Raw genomic sequence first — 24,968 nt, forward strand, 5'->3', positions numbered from 1 at the left:
GGTGGGTGTTGCCTGCCTGGGTGGCCAGACCCCGACTCATGCCATGGTGCCAGCAGGGACTGCCTCACTGTGGCAGCCCTGGTGGGGATGGGGAGGCTTTGGCAGGGGCTGTGCTGAGAAGATGGGGGACCTCTCTCCTGTTGGTCCCTGTCCAAAGCTGCAGATGCTCATGCCCTTCCCCAGGGGTGAAGAGACAAAGAAAGAACAATCCAAGCCCCAGGAGGTGTTGCAGAACCTCAACCCATGATGGCATCAGCAGGAAGCTGTGGGGAAGAGCTGAAAAGGGGGGAGAGGGGTGGCATCTGCAGGGCAGAAGCAAACCTTTTGGCTCCAGTGGGATTTGAGAGGTGCGAAGTCAGGAGAGCCTTGACAGCACCTGCAGCAGCACCCTGGGACTGGTACACTGTAGGGTGCTGTGGTTTAGAGATGATGGCTGTCACCAGAGTGGCATGGGGAGCTAGGGGGGCAGTGGGCCACTCCTTTCCCTGCCATGGTGGGGATGTCTATGCTGCCCACTTTTCTTTTGGGTTAGCCCAGGACTTCCAAATTTTTAGCTGCTGACAAGTAAAATCTTAAATCAGTCTCAATGGTTTTTAAAAGAAAACAAAACAAACCCCAAAAAATTCACCTTCGTTCTGCCTTCTCCCATCCCCCCAAACCCTCAGCCCATGAAGTTTCCGGCACAGCTCACTTCTGCTGAGCACAGGAAAAGCAAAACAGCATCACCCTGGTGCTAGAGCTGTCTGTGGGGCTGCTCTGCCAACCAGGGGAGAAGATGTCAGACTCGGAGGGGTGCCAGGAGGGTGCAGACGGAGTAAGCCAAGTGAGAGATGAATCCCCTGAGGAGAATGAGAGGTGAGGCTTGGGGACACCACAGCTGCCTTCCAGTCCCTGGATACTGGGAAGCTGGGAAGCTTGCGGGGGGGGGGGGGGGGCACAGAGGGAAAGGAGGATGTGCAGCCACAATAATGATGACCCATGAGTCTGGAATAGGTCAGATGTTCCATCAGGCTTTTGACAAGCTTCTTCAGCTAGGATAAGACTTAGATTTCCTAAAGGTCTCAAACCCTTTGAACTTCAAAGCCTTTGGGAAGGGGTTGATCAAGTGGGAACACCAGCTCCAGAAGCAGGGAAGCTCAAGGGGGAGGTCTGATGACCTGGAGCTGCTCTGCGGCTGAAATCAGCCCCATCTCTTAAGACCTCTCGATTGTGGAGATCAGCTGCCTTCTCTCCTTTCTGAGCACATCTGATTTCTTGCTGCATCCCCTATGTCACCAGCTGAATTAACCTGGCAATGTTTCAGGCTGGCTGCTGTAAAATTATATATCTCCCTGTGCCTCTGCTCTGCTTTACTGCTTTATCAGCAGTGACTGTAAAATCTGGGGTCTCTTCACTTGAATACAGACAGCTTTCCATGAGGGCTAAAAGAAGACAAATCAGTATCAGAGACCACATCTGTCTGTGGTAGAGGCAGATAGATAAGCTTGGCCAAAGTGCATCACCCAGAAGTACTCAGATTTGGACTGGATTCAGGCTGAGCATCCAGGGAGCTTAGGAGGTTGCCTGATTTTTCATCTCCAGCTTCAAAGCTTGCATTAGCATTTCTCCCCAGGGCTTCTGAGAGCTGGCACAGCTAATGTTGATGGGAAAAAAAAACCTTAAGTGACAATGAGAGGAGAAAGGTGTGTCATCTCCTGTCATCAGTGGTTGCAGTAAGTGCTTTGGCTGACACCTGACAGCAATTAGCCTCGGTTGAAGATTTGACTGGAAGCTTCAAAAGGTGCTGGAAGTCTCTGTACATGACTTGCTGCTGAAACAAAGGGAAAGCCTTGGCTGCTGAGGGAGCACAGGGGTTTCCTCAGCACCGGGATCGATGTGATTCCCAGCATTGTTCCTGCCTGGCTGTGCCTTTGCTGCAGGCTCAGCTCACCTTGCAGCAGCAAGGAGCAGGTGCTATGCGTGGCCCAAGGCAAGCAAACCTTCCTACTCCCCTCTTGCTGTAGTGAGTGCAGGAACTTTGGTGCATGCAGGGCCACTGGTGGGGTCTGCTGGTGGGGCTGGGTTGTCTTGTTCCCTTTTCTGTTTCCTGCTGGAGTTTCAGCTAAATAAAAGGCCGTTTAGAGGAGTCTGTTCTGTAGCAGGCAGACCCTTACAGCCTTGCTTAAAAAGAGTGTGAACACTGACAGCAGGGAGGCACATCCTTTCCTCTCTAGCTGTGTTGTAGCATCTTAATGAAATATGAAAATTTATGGCAAAAATAGTGAGCAAAAATGAGTTCCTCTTTGTTTCAAAAATGTGAAGAATTACTTTCCCTTACAATTTGTGTAATAGTTTCATGTGCAGCTCTAAACTTCTCTTGCTTTCCCTTGTACTGTTTAAACACTTGCTAGACTCGGGTGATTTCCACTCCCAAAATGGAGGAAGGAAACGTTTATTTGCTGTTTGGGTCTACCTTTTCTCACCCTGTGGCTAGCTTATCTCCCTGATCTCCCCTCCTTGATGAAAAAGCTCTTTTCAATCTGACCCATGTATGGATGGAGGCAGGCCAAGGCTCTAAGGACAGCCTAAAGCATGATGGATGTCAGAGCAACCAATCTTGTGATGGAGCTGCCAGGAAAGTAAATCCCAAGGCTCCTGGGTGTAATGCACAGTGGGAGATGTCAGGAGAAAAATATTGGTGCTGTGTTTCCGTAGACAATGAACCTTGTCTATTTAACTGTGTCCAGTGTATAGAGGAGCATGCATTAGAAAAGGTCCTAGAAATATTAATTTGAACACAGCCTACTCTGTTTCCTCATACAAATTGGGACATACTGGCAAATTCCTGCTGAAGCAGGTGTAACACTGCTTAAACCAGACTTGTGTTATGCTCTCTTCCATGAACTGGAATTGCTGTATGGGAAACTGCTGTGATGTGAGCCTTCCCAAATAAATGAGAAGCTGGGGGGAGCTCTGGAGAGGTGGCTGCTTGGGCTGTCCTGCCTTGATGGGGAGAGGTTGGGAGCCCAGTATGTACAGGGTCTGTTACTCAGAGCTCTCTGTAAAGCTCTGGAAGCTTCAGGTAACTCCTGCCCTTAGTTCCTACAGCCATGGCCAGGCACGTCCCTTGGGCTGTGCTCCGCAGGATATCTGCACCTGGGAGGCAGATTGGCTTTGGATTTTCCCAAATTCCCCTGTCTCCATACTCCTGGAGCTTCCCTCCCCATGAGCTGCAGGGCAGGCAACCCATGTATGGTCACTGCTTGGGGAAGGGCTCTGCTGTGCCAGCAAGCCACAGGGTTTTCCTTGCCACATGCATCCCCCCAGCTGTCTTGAATTCTTCAGATCCTTAGAGGAGCTTCAAGGGTCTTTGCTGAAGTGACTGCTGTTGCTAAGTATACCCATGGTTGGAAGGAAATTGTTTGGGAAAACTGATACTTGGAGAGTTTTTGGACCCCTCAGTGCACCAGATTCCTTGGGGGTAGAATGGAGGGACGGCTGATCCCTGCTCAGGAGTAACTAGTCACAGTTTGATCCAGCTGGGCTCATTAAAGTGGAAAAATAGTAGGGAAATTAACAGGGGAGGACCAGATGGATTATGTAATGAAGCTGGGTTATACTTCTGGTTTCCAAATTGGATATAGGTGGTGGTCTGGCAGTGGCATTAGGGATAAAGAACTGTCTCTAATTATAGGAGGTATCAGGTGCCTTCACTGTCCTTTTCTCCTTGAGGAAAAAAAAAATAAATTAAGCCTGGCTTGCCTCACCTTGACTCCAGGCTTATTTTGCTCTGTAAAGATATGGGTTTGGACCAGTGTGTGTTAAAGCAGGGGATTGCCCAGCAGCCTTCATGTGAATTGCACTTCTCTTTTTAAAACACAGAAGACTCTCTCCTCTGCTCCCCCAGCTGGCACAGCAGCTTTGACCTCCTGTAGCTGCAGTTCCTGTTCTCTTAATGAGTCCAGTAAACTCCTCATCAGGCTGAGTCTTTGGCATCCTTTGAAGCCAAATGCACAGGGAATGGATCTGCATGGTGTGGTTCTGTTCTGAAGCCTTTCATGAGGAGAAGCCTTGGGGATGTACATCAGTGAAAGGAAGACACAGTGGTGTATGATAGGGACTCATGCCTCTTTACCCAGGTCATGTTCTGGATCACGCCCATCTGGTCTGGGTCAAAAAATATATCCTAGGAGGTGCTGCACATTCTGGGAAAGCAGCTGTCCTGAATGACATAACTTTGGTATCATCAGTACTAGAGGAGCACCCATGGTGCCCAGCCAAGGTCAGGGTGCTACCATGGTGGGTGTTCTGTGGCTATGCCTATGGCTACTGCCTCAGGGATAGAGGACAGGTTTTCTCTACTGCAAGACCAGACAGCTGAGGTTGAAGTGCTCAGGAAGGTGAAGGGATGCCCTGACTGTAGAACTTGCCCACTGTGGGTTTGGTGCCCAGAAGAGGCAGTTTCCTACTGAACCTCTGTGACATCTTCCAGGCCTTGGCACCTGTCTTAGGTAACCCAAGGCATCCCACACTTGACACCTGTGCTTAGGCACCTGGATTGCTCCCTGATTTCCCAGAATCAGCTAGGAAGCACAGGCCACTAGTGAGATTTGAGTCCAGCTCTACTGAGGTTTGGCCAGGTGTCTCTCACTCCTCAGCCTGTCCACATGTTTCACAGAGGCCCAGTCATGAGTGGGTTAACCAGCCCCACTTGGAACTGATGTATGTTTTCCTTGCCAGTGCATCCATCCTAACACACACAAGATGTGTGAGGCAGCCTTTGAAGTGTCTTAATCCCAGGCTTTGTTACTCAGAGTTGTCTTTCTCATGGGCAGGTCTCCAGTGCCTTTCTGGGGGCTCCACTCCTGCAGCCCCCATCCCCTGCAGGAGAACTTGCAGCAAGGCAGGACAAAATATCTTCTGTTATTTGCTACTTTAAGCAAGTCCCCCCTGGGATGGGCTGTTGGGGCTGGCAGCAGAGCTCCATATTCAGACATACATAGGAGTGTCAAACCCAGAGACTACTTGGGTTCAACCTGTCTCACATGAGCAGTGGTAGTGCCCAGCAGCCTAGTGCATCTGGTAACTGTCCAAGAAATACATAGATAAAGAGGAAGATACACGAGCAAACCCAGCTGGATTTATTAATGAATGGAAATGGCAGTCAGAGGGCTTCTACTGGCTTAATTGGTGACTTCCATCCAGTGGTCTGAAAGCTTGGGGCAATCTGCAAGCAATTGATCTGAGAAGTGCAAGACTCAGATTCACTGGAGCTCAGTTTATTTGGATTTCTCTTGCTATTGCACAGACATGTAGGCCCAAATGCTTTTGCCAGCATATGTCAGCACCATCCCTCTGCCTGCCATAGAGAAAGCTCTGCCAGTTTGGTTCTTTTGCTTACGCGCTCATTTTGAAAACAGATTTTTTTTTTTTTTTTTGTTAGGGATTCATTCTGCATTACCAAGGAAGCCTTTCTCCCAGCTCTAGGTATCTGTTTCTTGCTGCAGCTGACTAGACAGTTTGTGCAGCGCCTTTTATCAAGTCCTTGCCAGATAGCTTGGAAAATATGATCTCTTCTTCTGTGCTTGTGCATGCTTGTGCTTTTCTGCTGCAGAAGCAGTTTCCTTTCCAATGAAAGCTTGCTTTGGAGCCATTAATACTGACAAACTCTGAGTTATTGACAGACCCCAAACAAACATGGCTGCCAGCTATTTAGAAGGAGCAGAGTTCTCTCCCAATAAAATTGATGACAATAATAATTTCCTTTTGAAATAAATGCCTCCTTGCAGTTTCCCATAAGAGGAACTGACAACATTGTGCCCAAGCTGAGCTGTCTTGAAGAGCAGACTACTGTGATACACAGGCTGTGCACCCCTGCTCTGGTGGGACCTCTTCCTGGGAGTGGCATTTATCTCTTCTGCTGCTTCTGCATTCCAGTTGCCATCTTCCTGCATACAACATTCACTGCCCTTTGTGCAGAAAGGCTCCTCTCAGCTTTTCTTTGGGCCTCACTTTGGAGCATTAATGACTATTCCCCCTTGATGGAGCCATGTGTCTTCAAGCTTTCTGAATACATAATGATGCTTTTGTGAGCCCTTTCAAAACAGCCCCTGTCTTTTGTCCAGCTCAGTGATGGAAGCATGGGTGGATATGAGCAAGCCTTTTTTTTTTTTTTTTAGATTAGATTTTTTTAGATTAGATTAGATGCCTTTCCGTGGTACAAGGAGCAACTTGAAGTGAGAGATGCAGGAACTGTCCAATGGTGCTTGGGAGTTCCTTTTTATGCATTTAGTCTCCCCTGACCCCAGCTGGAGTGACAGCCTGGCAGGGCAAAATGGAGATTAATGGTTGCTAAAACTGCTTGTGTTGCACAACACAGTGCTGCATCAGAGCCTGGAGCCAGCTGCAGATGAGCTAATAAGTTTATATTGGGCATAATCTGTATTTTACTTCTTGCAAGCTATGTAGTCAGTTGAGCAGCACGGCTTGACACAGGGCTGCACTTGTGCACTTGTGAACTCACCTACAGGCACATCCACAAAATATGCTGCACGGCTTTGGGCGATGCTTAAACATGTCACACAGATGCCACCTGGTGAAGAAAGGTGGTGCCTCTGTTACTGGTAGTGCACCTCTTATACCCAGCATGGGAGGTATCTGAAGATGTCTTCAGTTGCCCAGTGTCCATCTAATCCACCTAGTCAAAGTAAAGACCACTCCATTTATTTTAAATAAATGTTCAAAATTCAAATTCATTCAGCAGAGACTTGTGACGAAGCAATGTGATGCTATAAAAAGGCTTTTTTCCTACAGTGTCTGCTGGGGGAAGACAATCTCTTGGCAGCAGCTGCCTATATCTTATCCATTCTGGCTGGAGTCCTTTGTCCTGCTTCTTGGCCTTGTGGTAGACAAGCATCCCTAAGAGAAGGAGCCTGACTCCTTGGGGCCAATAGTTCTCTTCTTGTCCTGTAATGACCCTCCTGTGTGGGATGGGAGTGTCTTATCTGCAGTCATTGTTTTGTCTTCCTGTCTCTTTTCAATGGCTTTGTTGATTTAACATAATATATAAATAGCAGTGCACAGTATCAGTAATGCTGCTGGCTCAACATGCTGGACCAGCTGCACTCCTCCAGGGCTTGGCTGAGTCACTTGGCCTTGGCCCTGGTCTGGGAAACCTGCATGGTGGCTCACTGCAGTGGCTCAGGTGGTCTCTTGCTGTTTGCCCAGCCCTTGGTGCAACAGGAGCTCAGATCTCCTTTAACTGTGCCGGGCTGCCCTGGTAATGCTTCTCTCCTTCCCCTGCTTTTTAAATCCATCCTTTGTCCTTCTGTGTATCACCCCTGGGGCAAAAAGATCTTCTCTTACAAGGCTTGTAAACTTGCACCTTTCCCTCTCACTGATAAATGAAGCAAACTTCATTATGAAACCTAGTGATCTGAGGTTTATGAATGTACTTCTTAAGTTCCCCAGGGAGTGTCTATTTTCCATTCTGTGTGAGGGTGAGAGGTCGTGGTGGGGTAGAGGAAGAAGGATGCTCCTTCTAGATCCAGCTTCTGATTCCCTCTCATTTCTGCCTCTTTGGATATCAGAGGAAGAAAGTCATCACTGATCCCATGCCAAATATTTCAGACTTAGTATGACACAGTGTTTGTTGGCTCTTTAGACCCACAATTAAACATGTGTTTCATGGTGCTCCTCTGAGCACGTCGGCCTGGCAACAACTCTGAGCCAACAGAGTTGGCTCCCACCTACAGCACCCCCTCCCTGAACACCCATGGGGTCATGCATTGCCTTGGGAATTTCCTCTCCTCACTCATGCCAGAACAGAGGAAGGCTTGCTGGGGAGCATCATTGGGACTGGACTCCTTGCCCTGCACGCTGAGCTAATTGCAGAGGTGGGGCACCCTGCCCTCCTGGCAGCACACTTTGGTGCTTGTAAAGAGCTGTTCTGGTGGGAAGGAGACAATGTGCTGCTTTTGGCTGCTAGTCCTCTGTCTCCTCAGGATTATCTCTTGTTTACCTGTCTTGGTCTCTGTATTTGGCTGCCTGAAAGTGAGTGCTAGCAGAGTAAGGTGGACTGAGTTAAGTTTTCAGGATGAAGGTAAGGTGGGCAAACCCTACCCCGCAGGCCAGCGTGTAAACCACACCCTCTGTGCAGCTGATGTACCAATGTACCAGCCCCTTTTCCCTGAACTGGGGTTCCTGGGGAGCTGGACAAATGCTGATGCCAGCCAGGCTGCTTTCAAAGTGGTGGATGCATGTGCCTGGTGAGGAGAGGCTGGTGGGATGTCAGGATAGGGGGAGAGGTTTGGGATGGTAGAGGGAAAGATGCATAATTTTAAAGGAAAACCAGAGACCCGCCCCCCCCCCCCCCCCCCATCTATTCCATTGTCCTAGAGGCTGCTGGTGGAGGCACAGGGTCTCCAGCTGAGATAGGGCTCTTAGTCCTTGCTGAAGATGTGAGGCTGTCCCTGTGAGAACATCTTCTTGGGGTGGGATCCCACTACTGGCATGCAGGCATGGACCTCTGGAAACCATGCTGGCAGATGGTGGCACTTGTAAGGGACTGGCCCTTGCAGTGACTGTGCTTTGGGGCTTACGCTGACAGTGGCTGACATCCCAGCAGTATTGGAGAGAAATGCTTGAGCTGTATGTTCACTAGCAGGGCTAGGGTATTTTTTTTTTTTTTTTCTCTTGACCATGTGTGAGCCTTCAACTGATTTTGCAACTAGTGCTACATAGCAGAATGATTGTGTAATTAACGGGAACTGGTGCAGCCCTATCTCTCTGGGACTCCGGCCCTCCTTCCCACAGTGATGGAGGCAGACCTGCTCTCTCTGACAGCATTTCACCTTCTCTGCCTTCCCTGCTGCTGGGAAGAGCTTTGGGGAACTCCAGTGCCACACAATGTGCTCCTGGGTGCTCCAATTCCTTTACTGGGATGGTGTTTTGCTGCAGAGATTTATGGTGGTTCTCCTAGCTTAAACTGTGCCAAAAATAACAGATTAATTAATTTTTTTTTTCTTTCTGTGTCCACTGTACTCCTACCCACTTCCTGATGGGACCAGGCGGTTTGTTTCTGTGAAAGCATCCAAGCAGCTGTGGGACTGATGCTGACCTTACTGTTCCTGGACACATGGTATGACTCACACTGATGCATGTGGCAGTGAGGGGCAGGAGAGGAGAGGGGACCCAAGGTGCCTCTGCACTCTAAGGCAGTGGTGTGGGATTTCTCCTGCCCTGCTCTTTCTCTGTGGGCATGTCCTTTGTGCTTTTGAGTAGTGGGTTTAAATGCTCCCTGCCCCACAGAGATGGGGATAGTGACTCTGTCCATTCCCTTTCTTGCAAGCTGTAGGTCCTGCCCTGTTCTCTTCCCCCTGTGGTCCTGAAGGACCCTGCTGATGCTGGAGGAAGGCTGATTTTTCTTGTAATTAATATTTTTCTCAAAGATGAAAGCCAGGAGAAGGGCAGGAAGCCTTCTTCAAAGGTTGAGTGGCCCAGCCACCTTGAAAGATTTTTCCAGGAAGAGTTCAGTACCAGGAATTTCTCTCCCTGGGAGCAACACAGAACTCAGCCTGCTGCCTGTTGCAGTTAAGGGACCCCTTTCCTCACTGCCTCACTTCTGGTGTTTCCAAATTATCTTAGCACCTTAGACCAGCAAGAGCTAATGTCGTGACCTCTTCCCAGTCCTGCATTTCATCATCCAAGCATGGCTTCTGTCAGGCCTGTTCATTGAAAGCCCCATCTCTGAGAGGCAGTCAGTCCTGGAACTGGGGTGGAAGTCTGCCAAGTGCTTTCAAGACAAGGAGCTCATGCTGGCATCCTCTGGGAGTCAAACCCGGTGTTGAGCCAAGGCTCTCTTGCTGGGGGAATTAACAGATTTTCCTCTGCCCATTTACACAGAGACTTTTGCCTTCCACAGGTAACAGCGTCCTTGTTACCTCCAGGAGGCTCCCGCCTTCTCCTGATGACAGTGGCTGCATTCCTCCTTGCCCCTCCTCAGCTCCCTGAGGATTGTGTGGCATCTCTGCCTGAATAAAGAATGCTTGCAGTGATTTCATTCAACCCCAGTTGCTGCTGGCCCATGGCTACGAGATACATCTCTGCCTGCCAGGGCTCCTTCAAGTTGCCTCCTTGCCTGGCTTGGACCATGGGAGTCAGGCAGGTTTGGGCCCATTCTCTCCAAAAAGAAAACCCTGTAGGTGCACACTTCATTTCAACTCTGGCCAATTGTGGTGAAGTCAGTAGGAATGCTCACATGCTTAAACCTAATTACTCCTGCAAGCACTTGCAGGGCTGGAACAAGCTTTTTTTTTAGCAAGAGATCTTTTGTGGTGGATCTCTTGCATCTTCTCTCTGAATTTAGAAAGAAAAATATGCAGTGTGATATCATCTGAACAGCCCACAGAGTGAGGCCAGCATCAGTGTCTGCGCTTTGTGGATTTTGTCGTTCATAATCACTTAGATGATGCTTAGCAAATACCCGCAGGGAAAAAAAACCAAGCTGTTTTGAAATTAAGAGACAGTGGAAGAGAGGGCAGGCACTTCCTTTTTTTAATTGATATTTCTCGGTGTATTTTATGGGCAACTTCCCCATTACAGCTTATGAGGCGTCAAGAAACATTTCTGCAGAAGAGATTGAAAGGAAACATGTAAATGAGATCAGAGGGACTGAAAGCAGAAGGAAGGTGAGGGTCTCAGCAGAGTGGTTCCATCATAACTCCTCCCATTTTGCAGACAGCCAGAGGAATATTCCCACTTACCTTGGGGAACATGGGCAGGCCATGCCATGAGCACCATAATGTGCAAGTACAAGGCAGGGCTGGAACTTGCTAGGTACAAGTCCAGGCACCTGTTGGTTTGGCATAGTAGAGGTTCTCTTTTCACCCAAAAAAACACATGTGGACCAGAAAATGCAGTTTAGGGAGAAAGACTCTTCTGTTTTTTTCCTCCCAAGACTACTCCCATGAGGAGGCAGCATGAAGAACAACCATCTGAATGTGTGGCAGATGGGCATTTTATTTTAGCAGGTGGCAATCTTAGTCTTTCATCAAACACTCATGCACTTTTATCTCCTGAAATATCAGTGTTTCATGGAGGCAAGCCAGATTTAGCCAAATTTTTTGCCTCCTGGCCAGTTTGATGTCTGGGAAAACTGATGCATGGGTGCCTTGGTGAGGGGCCAATGTTTGAGAGCAGAAGCAAGGTGTAGCCTGCCTGAGGCTGCAGCTCTGTGGCTTTCCCCAAAATCTTGCTGCTATCTCCATTCCAAGAGAGCGTTTTCCTCTGGTGTGGCATTTCACAGTGCTAAGCCCCTTTCGTGTTAATCTGACTCTTGGCTCACCTTCGGATGTGCAGGGACTGTTCGGAGGTGAGACCTTCATGCAAGACTTCTGCTGTGAATGGAGCAGCAGTGATTTACAGAGCATCGTGTGCAAGTTGCCAGTCTGGATGTCTGCTCCCTAGTTGCTTTGTGTAATCAGAAAAACTGTGGTAAAGGTGGGAAAAAACAGGAGAGAAAAAAAAAAAAAAAAAAAGGGCGTGGGAGAGGAGGGGGCTGGAGAAGATGAAGGAGGGAGAGAAGAGTTAAATCCAGGAGAGAATCCTCCTCGCAGGGGAGAGGGGAGCGCCGGGCTTTGTGCTGGGGGGCCCGCCGGCGGCTGCGCCCCCAGAAATTCTCCCGTGACACTTCCACGAGGCAGAGGGGGAGGAGGAGGAGGAGGTAGAGGTGGAGGAGACAAGCCGGGGGTGTGAAGCAGGGGGGGCTAGCAGAAACAAAAGGAAACCAGCTGCAGAACTTCCTGAAGGCGGAGAGGGGGCCGCGGGAGCGCGCAGTGCCGGGCGGCTGCCTGCGGCGCTGGGGAGGGGGCGGCAGCGGGACCCTGCCCGCCGCGGCTTGGCCACCATGACCAGCGCGATCCTGAGGAGGAACTCCAGCAAGCAGGGCCTGCAGAACCTCATCAGGTGAGCGCCCACGGGCCCGCGGGGATCCGCTCCCGGTCCCGCTAGATGTGCCCGCGCCGAGGGGCGCGGTGGGGGACGCCGCGGGGGAAAGGGAGTGTGTTTCAGACCGACCATCTTCGTGTCCCTTTAAATCGGCGGAATTTCGTCCTTACCCCGGTTTTCCAGCAGACCCCATGCATTGGAAGGAAGGATAATAGATAACCCTCCCTCTCCTCTCCTAAAGCTGTATGAGAAAAGCAGATTTGAACTTACTGATGGCTTTTCCAGGAGCTCCCAAATGAAATAACTGAGCACAACTGTACTGTGACACTCACCTGAGCCGCTGGTTTCCCCTCTCCCTATAAGGGATGTCTCAGTACGTGCCTTTTTGTGTCTACTGAGTGCTGAACGCTTCTGCCTAGAAAAAGGATTTTTCTTTTTTCCCCGCAGGAACTGTACGTTGTGCATGCTGTGATGCGCGTTTATCATTCAGAGATCAGTAAAGGGCTGGATCCTCCCAGGGCTGCAAGCTGACACTGCTCTTTTTTCGATTTAATTGATCACAATAGTACTTTGAACCTTTCTCTCAGAGTATAATTGCGAGGGCAGGGAGGTGGATGGCTCAGTTGGGCTTATTCCCGTTTGTCAGCCGGCGCTGAGTCTGGGAGGACGCCTACATTGTCTGCTGGCTTTGAGATTTCCCTGCCATGTGGTCACTGTGCTCTTCCCTGGGGGCTAGAATTGCTGCTTCCCTCCATGGGTCTCTGGGATCCATCTCTGGATGATGGTGGTGTGCCATGCTGATGGCCCTGACTGGGCTGAAGAGAGGCACTTCTCACCTTTTCATATTTAGTTGAGCAGATGGATGGGTGAGAGGTGGAATTAGGCAGTGCTGGACTCACATTCTGCATCTTGGTTGCCTTTGGCTCCCTTTTGCTCACTGTGACTGCTGGTCTCCAGATGAGAGGTGGAGGATGTCATGGCAGGGTTTATTTCACCAGGCATTTTCCAGTCAGTTTGGGATCTCCTTGACTGGTAATGTAGCCTCTAAACCTCATCTCTCAATAAGTTTCTTGCCTTGGAAGGTAAATGGGTGCCTACAGCCCATCCAGTCCTTGCTACTTTCTGCCCTTCTGGACCCAGGGAAGTTGGCAGAAAGCTCCCATTGGTTGCACAGGCCCCTGGATTGGAAAATGGGCAGGAGAAACTGACTCCTCTCGGTTCATCTTTTGTTTGGCCTGTTGGACCCATACCCTGGTCTCAGCCCAGGGGGACTGGGATCTGATCCCTGTTCCAGAGCAGGGCTTTATCAGCAGCTTGTGAGGGGTAGGGAAACCTCTGTGGCTGTGCAGAAGGCAGGGACCAGCTCGGATTTGGGGCCAGCTGGTACTGAGGAGGGCCAGGCAAATGAACTGGGGTAGGAATCGCCTGCTTACAGCTGGGTAGTAATTTATTTTGCAGGGTGACAGATGGGGGGGGGGGGGGCAAGACGAAGCACATGTGCTTCATGCAGAGAAAAGGGGTGTTCAAAGAACTGTCTTCAGCACTGCCTAAACCAGGGGTGTTTTCCTGTCCTGAGTGACATCTCCAAGTTCCTCCTACTTTGGATAAGGGACTTTTGGTGTCCCAGAGACTCAAAGGGACTTTTTTACAAGGTGACATGTTTCCTGAGTGGGGTTATTACACTTAACCTGACTGAGGTTTAGCTTTGTGTCTGTGTTTTCCAGTCTTGCTTTACAGATGAGGAGTGGAGCGGGGTGTGAGGGATTTCCATGGTTTGCACACAAAAAGCCTCACTTGTGCTCACAGGATTCAACAGCGGAACAGGCAGGGTCTGCTCCATACACACCATAGCCTATTTTGCAGCTGTATTTTTCTCTTGGAGTTCCTGAGATCAGCTGTGGGGCTGGCTCTGCAAGTCCTGCCACCTTGGCTGCAGGAAGGAGCTTCCTTCGTGAATGGCTTGAGGCTCCTGGCTTGAAGTATTGTTGCTGTCAAGATTGCTGTGGTCTGCTTTTTTCTGTCTCAAGGTAACTGCAACAGAGTGGTTACACTGTGTAGGTCCTGGGCTCTTCTGGTGTGTCTGAGTACTTTGGAGAGCTGGAGCACACAGTGAAAACAGCTGCTCAGAGCCATAACCATGAGCACTGGGGATATCAGTGTGGTGTCAGGATTTACCTGGCTGCTCCTGCTGCAGGGCAACAGTGGGGATAACCAGGGAATTACCTTCTCTGAGCATTGCTCAGCTACAGGGGCTGCTTACCAGCTGTCCAACAGCTGGGTTAAGGGTTCCTGAGCAGAAACCAGTGTAAGTCTTGTGGATTTTGGGTTGAAGAGCTGAGTCACAATGCTTTAATCATCCTGCTTTGTGCTTGATACAAAACCCCATCATTTCAGACAAAGGGGCCCATGGGTGAAACATCACCTGAATATCAGTCCCAGGAGTCAGATTTGCATGAAATGGCTTTTCTACTGACTGCTGACAGGCTTAGTGCACACGATGCTCTGGAGTGGTTTGGTGTCCTTGGGGTCACTAGGACACACTGGAGACACCTGAAGGCTGAAGCACTGAGCCAGTACTCACAGAAACATCTTTCACCTCTGCCCAGCCAGGAGGTGGACTGGAAAATTAGCCCTCCTTCTTCCTCAGTGGCTTTGCAGAAGATGCAGGCAGGGACCTTCCATTGGCATGTGAAAAGCTGGAGGCTGAAAAGAGCCCGGGGTTAGGCCTTGCAACTGCAGAGCACGAGGGGCTGAGTAATTGCCTGGGAAAGGTATGAGAAGAATGGGCAGTTGCAGGGTTATCTACCTTCCCTGCTTTAGCCCATGTGCCCAGGCACTCCCCTTGTCCAGCATACTTTCTCTATCAGGATATCACTGGAGAAATATTTCTCCCTTTGTAGGAAGTTTACAGCGATGATCCCCCACATGCCCACAAGGCTTTGTATTTTTTTAAGTCCTCTCCAAACATGAGCCACTCTATCTTGTTATCACGATCTCTTTCTCCTTATCCTTCTAATGAATTCCTATAAATAAGATAGGGATCCAGCACCTGTCATGTCGATTCATTCAGTTCTGCTTCTGCTGGAATTTTATTCTCCCTCTATTTATCGAGCCTGACGTGTTTCACAAAAGAATATGGCTGTTTAATTAGCCTACAAATCAGCCTTTCTGTAAAGCAGCTGTGCTGCTCCTTGGAATTGGATTTTTGGGCCCGTGGTTGACACTGCTCCCACTGGGTGCTGTGGTGGCTTGCTGCAGTGGTGTCCCCATTGCTGGGCTGTGGGTGCCTGGCTGGGATGTGCTGCCCTGGGGTGGAGTGTGTGGGCATATGGATGTGAGTGGAAGCACTGCTGCTCTTGTCTCTTTTATCTAGCATGTAGCTGAATCTGGGGTGCCATTAGGAAGCGAGCTGTGATTTGTTCTTGAGGAGAAAGTACAGTGTTCTTACACACTACAACACCCCTTTGCTTCCCAGCACAATGGGGTCCAGAACAGGGGCTCCAGAGTATGGCTGCTGCACGAGCAACAAATAAACCAGTGTCTCTAATTGTATGTCTTTGCAATGCCATGGAGTTTGAAATACAAATACTCCTGTGGGAAAAGGGAGCTGAATCTTGAGGATGAAAAAGCTCAGGGGAAGAAAACAGGTCAGAAAATTTGATCATGGGCTAGAGCTAATTACTTACTCTGTAGGATGGGATTTTTGCTTTGTTATCTTCTGTGGAGTCATTAACATGGGAAGCCAGAATGTGAGATCTGAAATGAATCTTGCACAGTGCCATGTTTTGGCCTGCTATATGTGATGAGGTGCTTACCACCTTCAGCACTCATGTCCTGGCACCCATGAGGCGCCTGCAGGGCCGCTTCTTTCTCCCTACAACACGTTACTGCATTTTCAAGCAATGCTCTTGGTGATGCTTAGAGTTTCTCAGCACTAGGGGTAGCTTTAAAATTCCCTGAACTTGAATTTTGGTGTGTGTCATGAGTGTAATATTTAGTTTGATCAGGATATGGGGGCTCTGCCCAGCTCTGTGGGTTGCCTTCCTTTCTGCCTGCATTTGATGTTTCCTGAAGCTTGCCAGGATGTGTCTCAGCAGGGAAGATGCTACTCCAGTATTTTTGTCTTGACCTCCTGAGTGCTGAGCTGGGAACAAGGAGCTTGAAGCACTTGGGAGGGATAGATGGTGCTTTGAAGGGAAAGAACATTTTTTGTGGGGTGTGGGAGTGTGTGGTTGATGCCAGGACATGGTCTGGGCACAGTTTGTTGCCTGGGAGATAGCTGCTGCCTCCAGGGGCTATTGCAGCACCACTTTGCTTCAACTCCCTTGGCTCGTAGATAGGTGTAGGGGGCAAGGAATTCTTTCTGTGAAGAAGTGGGGCAGCTCTTTAGGGGAAGATGGGGAAACTGAAATGTGTAGGAATGAGCCAGCAGCAGAGCTGTTGTGTGGGAAGAGGAGGGAGGGATACCTGCATGGGGACACCAGGGGACACAGGGCCTTCATCAGTGTGATTCATGCTTTGCAATGCTGCCTCAATGTGTCGTGAGGAGCCAATGGTGCTTCCCTTCTTGAATCTTCCCTGTTTTGATGTTTTTATTAGTGGCCTTCATTTTTTTTATCCCTCCGTGCCCCATAGCTGTGGCCAGGGCAGAACAGATGAGCACCTTTGTGGACCCCACAAACAGGGCGGATGGAAAGGGAGGATGAGCAGAGGCTGCTGGCAGGGAGGAGCATCCAGGAGAGCCCTTTGGGCCTAACTGATGGCATGCCTAGTGGATTTCCAGGTGCCTTCTGTGGTGCCAGCTGCTTGCAAAGTGATGCCACTGTATTCTGCAACCCAGGAGGAACCTGGGGATTTGCAGCCCAGCTGATCTGTGGGGCAAGGTGAGGGTAAGGGCTAAGCCAGTGTGTGGTGGGTAAGTTCCTCTCTGGATATCTTGTGAGGTGCCCACCCTCAGCTTTCACCCCAAGGATAACAGCTCATCATTTCTCTCCAGTTGAAGCAGCTCATCTGTCCCCTCTGAGAACTCTGTGGATCCATTCCCAGATTTTTTCCAGCCCTGGGGTTTGTTTTGTCAGAACTCCACCTACCACTGACCTTTCCCAGAAACCAGTGCATGGGTTTTGTTTGCCTTTAGCCTGGCCTGACTCAGATTTTTACCTACTCTCAAGCAATTGGATGTTCAGGGCCTGAACTTTGAGCCCATGGAAATTTTGGGAAGCTGTAGTGAGCCTTTGAGTCCGTCAGGGCTGCAACCACAGGTTATTGGCATCCTCTGATAGTCTGGAGAAGGACCACCATGTATGTCAGAGTGTGGTTCATCTAGAAGGGCACTGGTTGGAGAAGCTGAGGCCTGAGACTTTGCAGCTGGGATAGTGTCGGAAAACTAACTTTCACATTCCAGTTTTTTTTGATTTGTCTTTCTCCCTGCATTTCCAACTCTTTCAATGAAGCATCAAATAGCATTAGCACCGTTCCTCAGCTCTATGGTGGGCAAAGGACAACTGGGATTGCCAAGTGCCTCAGCAAGAAGATGGGGTGCCATGCCCTCAAACACAGGATTTTGGGATCAGTATTTTGGGGCAGACTCTTTTTTTTCTCATGAAGACGCTCTGCCCTGGCACAGCAGGGAGCGAGGGCTTGCTGCTGTCTCTGGTTCCTGCTGCAGCACAACTCTCAGCGATGGCCATAAACAAGGAGAGCCTCCACTCTCCCAGGGAGTGGAGCACCGCATTCTCACGGCCTCCTGCCAGTGCTCAAACGGCAAACACCCTCCTGCTGCTGGGGGGACTGCCTCACCCCCAGGGCTGCAAAGTGAGGGACAAGCCAGCTGTGCTGTAAAAACCACCACACTGATACGAATCTTGCTGTTAATCCCGGCTTGAAGCAGAGATAAGGCAATTGCTCACCTTTCTAGGCTCAGACTTGTTTACCAGCAGGAGTGTATCAGGAAAGATGCTAGCTGACTGTAGCCAAGGCAGGGAGGCTGTGGAGTCTTGCTTCCCTCTTAAGGAGGAGAAAAATAAAATACAAAAGCTGGGTAAGGCAGTCTGCATTTCATTGGCATGTCTATTTTCTCCTCTGACATGCTTGTCCCTTGCAAAAACATAGCCCAGACTTCCTGCCCTGTAGGAAAACCCCTCCAATTCCTTGAACCTTAGGGCTGAGATGGAGTGACTGTGAGAAAGAGCCATGGTTCAAGGTCATACCCAGAACTGATTTCTCACACCTACTGAATGCAGTGGAGTGCTGGGAGGGCTTGGGCTCCAGCCCTTTCCTCCCCCCTGCCAAATTCCGGGCCGGTGATGTTGATACATGATTGCACCAGTCTATCTGTGTGCTAAGGACCCACGGTCCTGAGGGTGCAATTAATCATCTTGGAGGCGATTCATTTGGATTCTGTCTGCCGTGATTAAAATCAATAATAATAAAAAGAAACAGTTGTTCCCACTGGTTGCCTCATGCCTCTGTGAGTGGTTGTGCATAACCTATGGTGTCTGGAAGTATGGAGCATTCCGTGCACCTTGTTGGAGCCACAGTCCTGTGAGTGGCAGGAGGGGACAGATGAAGCTCATGATGAAGGACTAGCCCGGTTTTCATCCCTTCTCCAGGGTCTGCTCCTGCCATTTGCCACCAGCTTTCTCAAGTGTGTCTTGTTTTGCTTGTGGAAGCAGTAAATTAACATCCTAGGGCTTTCCCTGCCTGTCATGCCACAGTGACAGGTCAATCTTCGCAGGGGATTTAATGAAGGCTAAACTAGGCAGAGTTTTATACATGGCACATGTGATGCATGGCTGTACATCTGCATATCCTTCTCAGGGCAAAAAAAGGATGTGCTTATCTGGAGGAAATCCAAGATCTGTTTAACAAAAGAAGAGTTGCTTTTAGTTTTAAAAGGGAGATAGAACTCTGCGATGCTAAATGTGGTTTTCCTTCTATTCTGCTCGATGAAAATTTAGGATGTATCATATTCTGTTCAGATGCCTTGGTGTGTCCTTATCACCCTGTACGTGCTGTGCCTTTCCACAGCCCCAGTTCTAGCAGGAGGTGGAGATGGGCTCTGTGGCCACTCCTGGGTGTGAAGCAGCTCTATCCTGATGTTCACATCCTGAAGGTGAGCCGTGATTTATAGGAGAAACAGGGAGACTGCACAGCTACGTGTGGTGTGGGGAATTTTGGTATGAGAAAAAGGCTGAGGGTGAAGTACATAGATGCATTTTTTCCTCTCCCCCTACCCGCCTTCTTGTTCAAACTCTGTTGTGTGGACTCTGAACGGAGCAATGCAGCTGAGGAATTACATGAATGTATGGGAGGGAGAGGCTTGTGGAGTATCTCTGGCTGCCTTTGATTGACATGCTGCTCTTTCAGAGCTAGAATAACTCTCCCGAGGCAAGGCTGAAATAAACTTCAGGATGTGACATCATAATTCTTGATTTTATTTCTTTTCTCAGTCTCCCTGTATTGTACTGCTATCCTCACCCCATTCCTTATGCAGTGGGATGATGACCCAGCTGTAATCTTTGCTATCCAGCCACGTTACTCCTAAGGCATGGAAACCCATGACTCCTGTGGTGGCCTGATGCCAGTGGTCCTGAATGAAATGAGTGGAGGCATTATCTGTGTATTTCAGCATACTTGACTCAGTCACACAGAGCCATTATATGCCACTAATAAGTGATTAATTTGTTGGCAGAAGGTCAAGTGGGTGAGGGAGTTGTAGCCTTCGGAGGGTGTCCTCTTCCCTGTTGTGTGACAGGGTGAGCTGCACATCCTGCCAGCAGTCAGGGCCCTTTGTAATTGTGTGATAAATGCAATATGAAATAAAGCCTGGCAGCTCTGCTCGGCAGCAGATAAACTTATTGATGGTTCTAGGCCATATTCTGCACTGGTGTTGTATCTGGCACTGTGACAGGGCAATGCAGGCTGCAGTGGATTGCATAGAAGGGGAAGGTCCCTTGTATTGATTTCTGGCATCTCCCTTTCCTCAAACCTCAACAGAGTGGAGATGGGATGGCCGCCCTTCCCAGTTCTTCTCTAATTCATGTAGCCCCTTGGCTCCCAGGGGATATTTCCAGCTGTGGTGGACACTGGCTTTTTCACAGGTGATGGGGTAATATGTCTTCTGGGGTTGCACCTGGCTCCTCCTAAATCCTGTTCTCAAAACCTCTTCCCTCTTGTGCACAGGCTTTGTGGGGACAACCTACCCAACAGAGGTGGCAACCAAAGCCAACACACTCCTGGCCTGGTACCCCGGTGAGTTCAGGAGACAGGAATGTCCAGTGTGTTGGTAGAGGGTTCCTGAGTTTTTCTGGCGCAGGTCTGCAAATGCCCAAAGCCTTTGGGAGGCATTTGATTTTCCTTTCTGGAATTAGCTTTAATGCTGAAGGTTGGGTTTGGGCCAGCAAAGCTTCCTTTGAGCCGTCAACCATGCAAAAGACTCCTGGAGTCTGCAGAGTTTCCTTAAACACAGCTCATCTGCTGCCAGAAATTTCCCTTGCCTGAATATTAAAATCTCCTCAAGTGCTGGTGAGGAATTGCCCAAAGGAAACGTGACCTTCCCAGCCATGCTGGCTTGTCTGGAGCAGGCTTTTGTGGCCATGTGGAACAGGGCAGCCAGAGTGTGAGTGCCTGTACTGCTGTGCTGCAGGAAGAGGTGTTCTGCAGTGCAAACAGAAATAAAGCCCCTCCCTTGGCTGGGGGTCCAGAGGGAGGTGAGGTCAAGAGCTGGATCTGAAGCAGGCAGCTGGCCCTGGTCAGAGCAGAAATCTAAGCATCCCGAATGCTTGCAGGCAGTGTCTCCTTGGGCACGGCTGAACCAAAGTGCTTTCAGCTCATCCTTACCCCTGCAGGATGTCCTCAGGAAGGGAGAAGCCCATTCCACAAAGTATGTTTGGCTCAACCAAGACATCCAAAAGCTGTTGGCAGAGATGTAGGGACCGTGTAAGAGAAATGACCCAAACCTGTGATGAGCTCTTGATGGAGCAAATCTTGCCACAGCTCTGGGCTACTTGGGTCACTGAGGTCTCTCTACCTTTTCTCCTCCCTTCTCCGGTCACACTAAAGTCTGTTAAAGGGAGTGAATTTCCTTTCACATTGCATGAAAATCCCTCTGTGGAGGGATTTTGTAAAGACAGGTGGCTGGATTCAGGAGTGTAGCATGCTGTAGCTTATCTTGCCTCTCCTCAAGCTTCAAGTCTTACTTTCCATTTCCCCATCCTGTGATGGGTGAAATGAAGTTGAGAACTCTTGGTCCCACTGGCAGCTATGATTCTGCTTTTCCCCAAACCTCCGCAGCCTGGGACGAATCTGGGGCAGTGCTGGCTGGAGGAGAAGATACGTGGGATCAGCCTGATCTAGAAGCACTGGGTAATTATTTCTAGAATTGGGAAAGACGGTTGTGAAATACCACTGTGGGCTGAGCACGTTGAGTTACTGAATGCGGTTGTGAACAATTAGAGCAACTGGGAGACCATGGCCCCATTTTAGTAACTGGAACCATTTAGAAATTAAATCTTTCCACCTTTTTGCTTCAAAAGGCAATTTAACAGCTGACCCCCTGCTCACACTTGTGCTTGTCCAAATTGAAATGGCACATTTTGTCTGGGGTCCAACAAACCCATTTGGCTGACCCAAACACAAGGACTTTAGCAAGGCTTAGTTTCTCATTTGCTTGTGTTTTTTTGCTTAATTTTGTTTTGTTTGTTTTTCACTAAAGACAAATATTTGTGCTGCTAGGTCAGTCCAAAAGTAATCATCCTTTTTCCTCTGCTTGTTAGTGTGATTACTGAACCCCAATGCATCACTTATTAAACCTCACGCCCCTACCAGCCTATTTGAGCATGACAGAGAGCTCAGAATCTGAAAAGAAATTAGGTTTAGGTGTTTGCTGGAGTGTGCTGGTATCTTTGAATCTGTGGGGGCTTTATCTGCAGCCCTTTTTGCTGAGCAGAGCCATGGTGTTCCCAGCATTGCAGCCCCGCAGGATGTGCGGAGTGTCTGAGACACATCCCAACACAGCAGTGGGCAACCTGGAAGCTGGGATTGCTCTGTGGCAAGGGGAGCTGGGAAAGTTATTTCTCTGCTTTTGCAGAAAAATCCTTCTGCCCAGAACGGTCGCCCCCGGCTCTCTCCTCAGCTTGTTCGAAGGATGCAGGGACAGAATAGCGAGCCGGTGAGGTCATGGGGAGAGTTAGTCACATCCAACTGGGAAAGGGAGAGGGCTGCCAACCAACGTTGCTCTCACAGTGTGGAAAGCTCATGTGGATCAGAAGGGACCCCCCCCCACTCCAGAGCGCCCTGGCCAAGCTGGGGGTGTTGGTGGAGCACCACCTTTGCAGCAGCTTCCCAAGGAACTGGAGGAAGGAGTGAAAGATTTTAATAAAAATCTAACTTCTTCTGGCATAAACATGGACTTTGCTTCTCGTAACTGGGGCGATATGGGCGAGAGGGGGTTAAGAGCCTTTTTGAATTGGAGACTATCTGGAGCTGTCGCACAAGTGAGGGAGATCATGGCAGATTTTGATGAATGACTTCATTTATATATTTAAAAAAAAAACAAAAAACCAAAACAACAACATGATGGCTTCCTGCCAGGTCCACAGACAAGGGTTTCTATGGGAACCTGAGGAAAAATAATAAATAGGAGTGTGGGATGAGTAGGGAAGGGAGGAGGGGAGCTCAGGCTCGGGTCTGGGTCTGCTTTGTTCCTCATGGAGACCCAGGTGGCAAGGGGTGATGAGGGGGTAAAAAGGGAAAGAGCTGAATTTGGTGCTTGCAGAAGGACCCCACCCAAAATAAGGCAGACAGTAACTGCACAGCAGTGGAGGATTCTCTTGGGCTAGTCCTGGGGTCTGCTTTGTTCCCTGCTCCTCTGTGGGCACAGCAGGCATGGGCAGCCTTTCTTTACTGGGCTCACAACCTGGCTTTGCTGCCTTGAGGCAGGTGGGAGTTTGGGAGGGCAGTGATTTGGAGTCATCTCCAGCTTCCTGACAGGGTGGTGGTGGGACCACTGTGCAAAGGGATGCTACTGGGGCTAAGCTCAACAGTCCTGCTTGCACTGCAGAGTAAAATAGGCTATGAGTGAGTCTTCCTTGGAAAAGGTAGCAAGGTTCACAGTGTAATTAGAAAGGCTACGTTTTTCATCAGTTAATCCCAATGGGCTTTTTTCCTCCCTCATTGCTGGGATAGGGAGGTATCTGCCCTGAACTTCAAAAGAAAACAGCTTTTTGGTGAGACCCATGGTGAAGTGAGGCCCTCTCACGTTCTTCATAGTCCAGACTGAGGGCACTCCTGGAGTCACTTGAAACCTGCCGCTCATTCACTCAAACTGGGCTGAAACATGTCTCAACTAAGGCATTTCTGTTTGGGTTTTTTCCCCATTTTCCTTTTCACAGGCTCTTTGTTCTAATCTGAATAATGTTGCACTGTATCTCCCATTGAGCAGGTTCATCCTAAGAGGAATGTGGTCCTCAGGGTGTGCCTGAGGTGGGGAAGTGCAGGTTGGTTTGGGTCCTGCTGCTGGTGGGAGATCGACTTCCCAGCTCCCATGTGTGTGCCTTCCTGAAAGACATTTCTATAAATAGGCTTGAAAATGCCAGGGGAAACATCTTTTGTGTCTGCTTTGGACCTGGCTGAGCCAGGGGTGAGTGGGGTGAGGAGGCATCTGCACCAGCATCAGCCCTGCGTACTACAATCAGACCTGCCCAGCTGCCATCGCAGGCCCTTTGGGTGACTGGTGGCCCCCCCATGGCATGTCCCTTTCTGCCTGAATCTCAGCTGGTGCTGCCAGTGGAGCAGGAGCCAATCCCACATGGGGAGTGACTGGACTGGCGTTATCACCAGAGAAGGAATGTGGCATCCGCCTTATCACTTCCTTGGGGATGCAAGAGGCTGTTCTGCTCACAGAGGCATTATTGTCCAACAGTTGAGATGTCTGGGAGAAGCCAGGGCAGGTTTTTCTTCTCCACAGGGTTGACAGGAAGCCAGGCAGGGCAAAGCAGGGCAGGACATAGATGCTGCCATTGGCCACTGTTTCCTTGGCCTCTGGTTGGGCAGGAGCAGCTCAACTGCCTAAGGAAACTCATCCCCAGGGTACAGATCTTGCCCTCTGTGGGCTAAAGCTTGATATGACGGTGTTGGATATCTTGCAGCACTGCAAGACCCTTTGCAAACCCTTCAGACACCTTGCAGCATTGCAGGACCATTTACAAACCCTTCCAAAGCGGGGGTGCAAAGCTGTTTTTGCAGGGAATGGTGCTGTCCAGTAGGCTTCAGCCCACAGGCAGGTAGGAAGAGGATATGTACCACATCTTCCTTCTAGAGACTTGCAGGCTCTCCTGCACCCTTCTCTCAGTCCCTGTGTCCCACCTTGTCCTTGCCCATCAGTCAGTCCCACTGCGAAGCTGTGCTGATGGAGGTGAGGATGCCACTTGGAGGATCACTGCTCATGGTGGGAGCACTCGTCTGCAGAAGGCTCCTGCTTGCTGGGGGGGAGCGCAGACACCTCAGAGGATTCATACCAGGTTTCACAGGACTGCCTGATGGCATTAAAGATGGGTTTTCCCTCTGGCTTGGCAGGCTGACAGCGCAGTGGAGCGTGGAAGATGAGGAGGAGGCGGCGAGAGAGCGGCGTCGGCGGGAGCGGGAGAAGCAGCTGCGGTCCCAGGCAGAAGAGGGCCTGAATGGCACTGTCCCCTGCTCAGAGAGCATGGCCCTGGCACAGGAAAACCAGTAAGAAATACCCGTGGACAAATACTTCAGCAACACATGTTTTCCTTGCAGCAAACCCCTCCTGCAGCCCCTGGGTGTGTGTCCCCGTTGTTTGGGGTGGTTTGGGGAAGATGGAGAAGTTCTCTGATAGGTTTGGGCTGGGGGATTTAGTGCACACTAGCAAACAGTGTGCTTTCTTCTTTGGGCAGGAAACCCCACAAGTCCCGCATTGATAGTTTTCTTGGATGGAGGCTGGGGGTTTTACTGCCCTGAGAGTTGACACTGGGATAGCTTGGGGCAGGCTGGGCTCTGGCAGGGAGTCCCTATTGCCAGTG

At 49.8% G+C, this 24,968-nt stretch overlaps 1 protein-coding gene across 4 annotated transcripts in view; it reads left to right on the forward strand.

The window, feature by feature from the left end:
* Window positions 1-749: 749 nt before the first annotated feature.
* The window catches only part of LSP1 (lymphocyte specific protein 1), a 47,276-nt gene continuing 23,057 nt past the window's right edge, over window positions 750-24,968 (forward strand). The window contains exons 1-2 of one of the 4 annotated variants that reach the window (XM_053946658.1): window positions 750-855; window positions 24,502-24,654. In XM_053946658.1, coding sequence (XP_053802633.1) covers window positions 776-855; window positions 24,502-24,654 — 233 coding nt within the window. In that variant the 5' untranslated portion in view covers window positions 750-775. Of the gene's footprint in view, window positions 856-9,047; window positions 9,119-11,508; window positions 11,944-12,833; window positions 12,958-24,501; window positions 24,655-24,968 lie in introns of those variants that run through there. The other 3 variants (XM_053946661.1, XM_053946659.1, XM_053946660.1) reach the window with 3 other exon arrangements.

The sequence above is a fragment of the Vidua chalybeata genome, chromosome 6 (genome assembly GCF_026979565.1).
Source record: "Vidua chalybeata isolate OUT-0048 chromosome 6, bVidCha1 merged haplotype, whole genome shotgun sequence".
Lineage (NCBI taxonomy): Eukaryota > Metazoa > Chordata > Aves > Passeriformes > Viduidae > Vidua > Vidua chalybeata.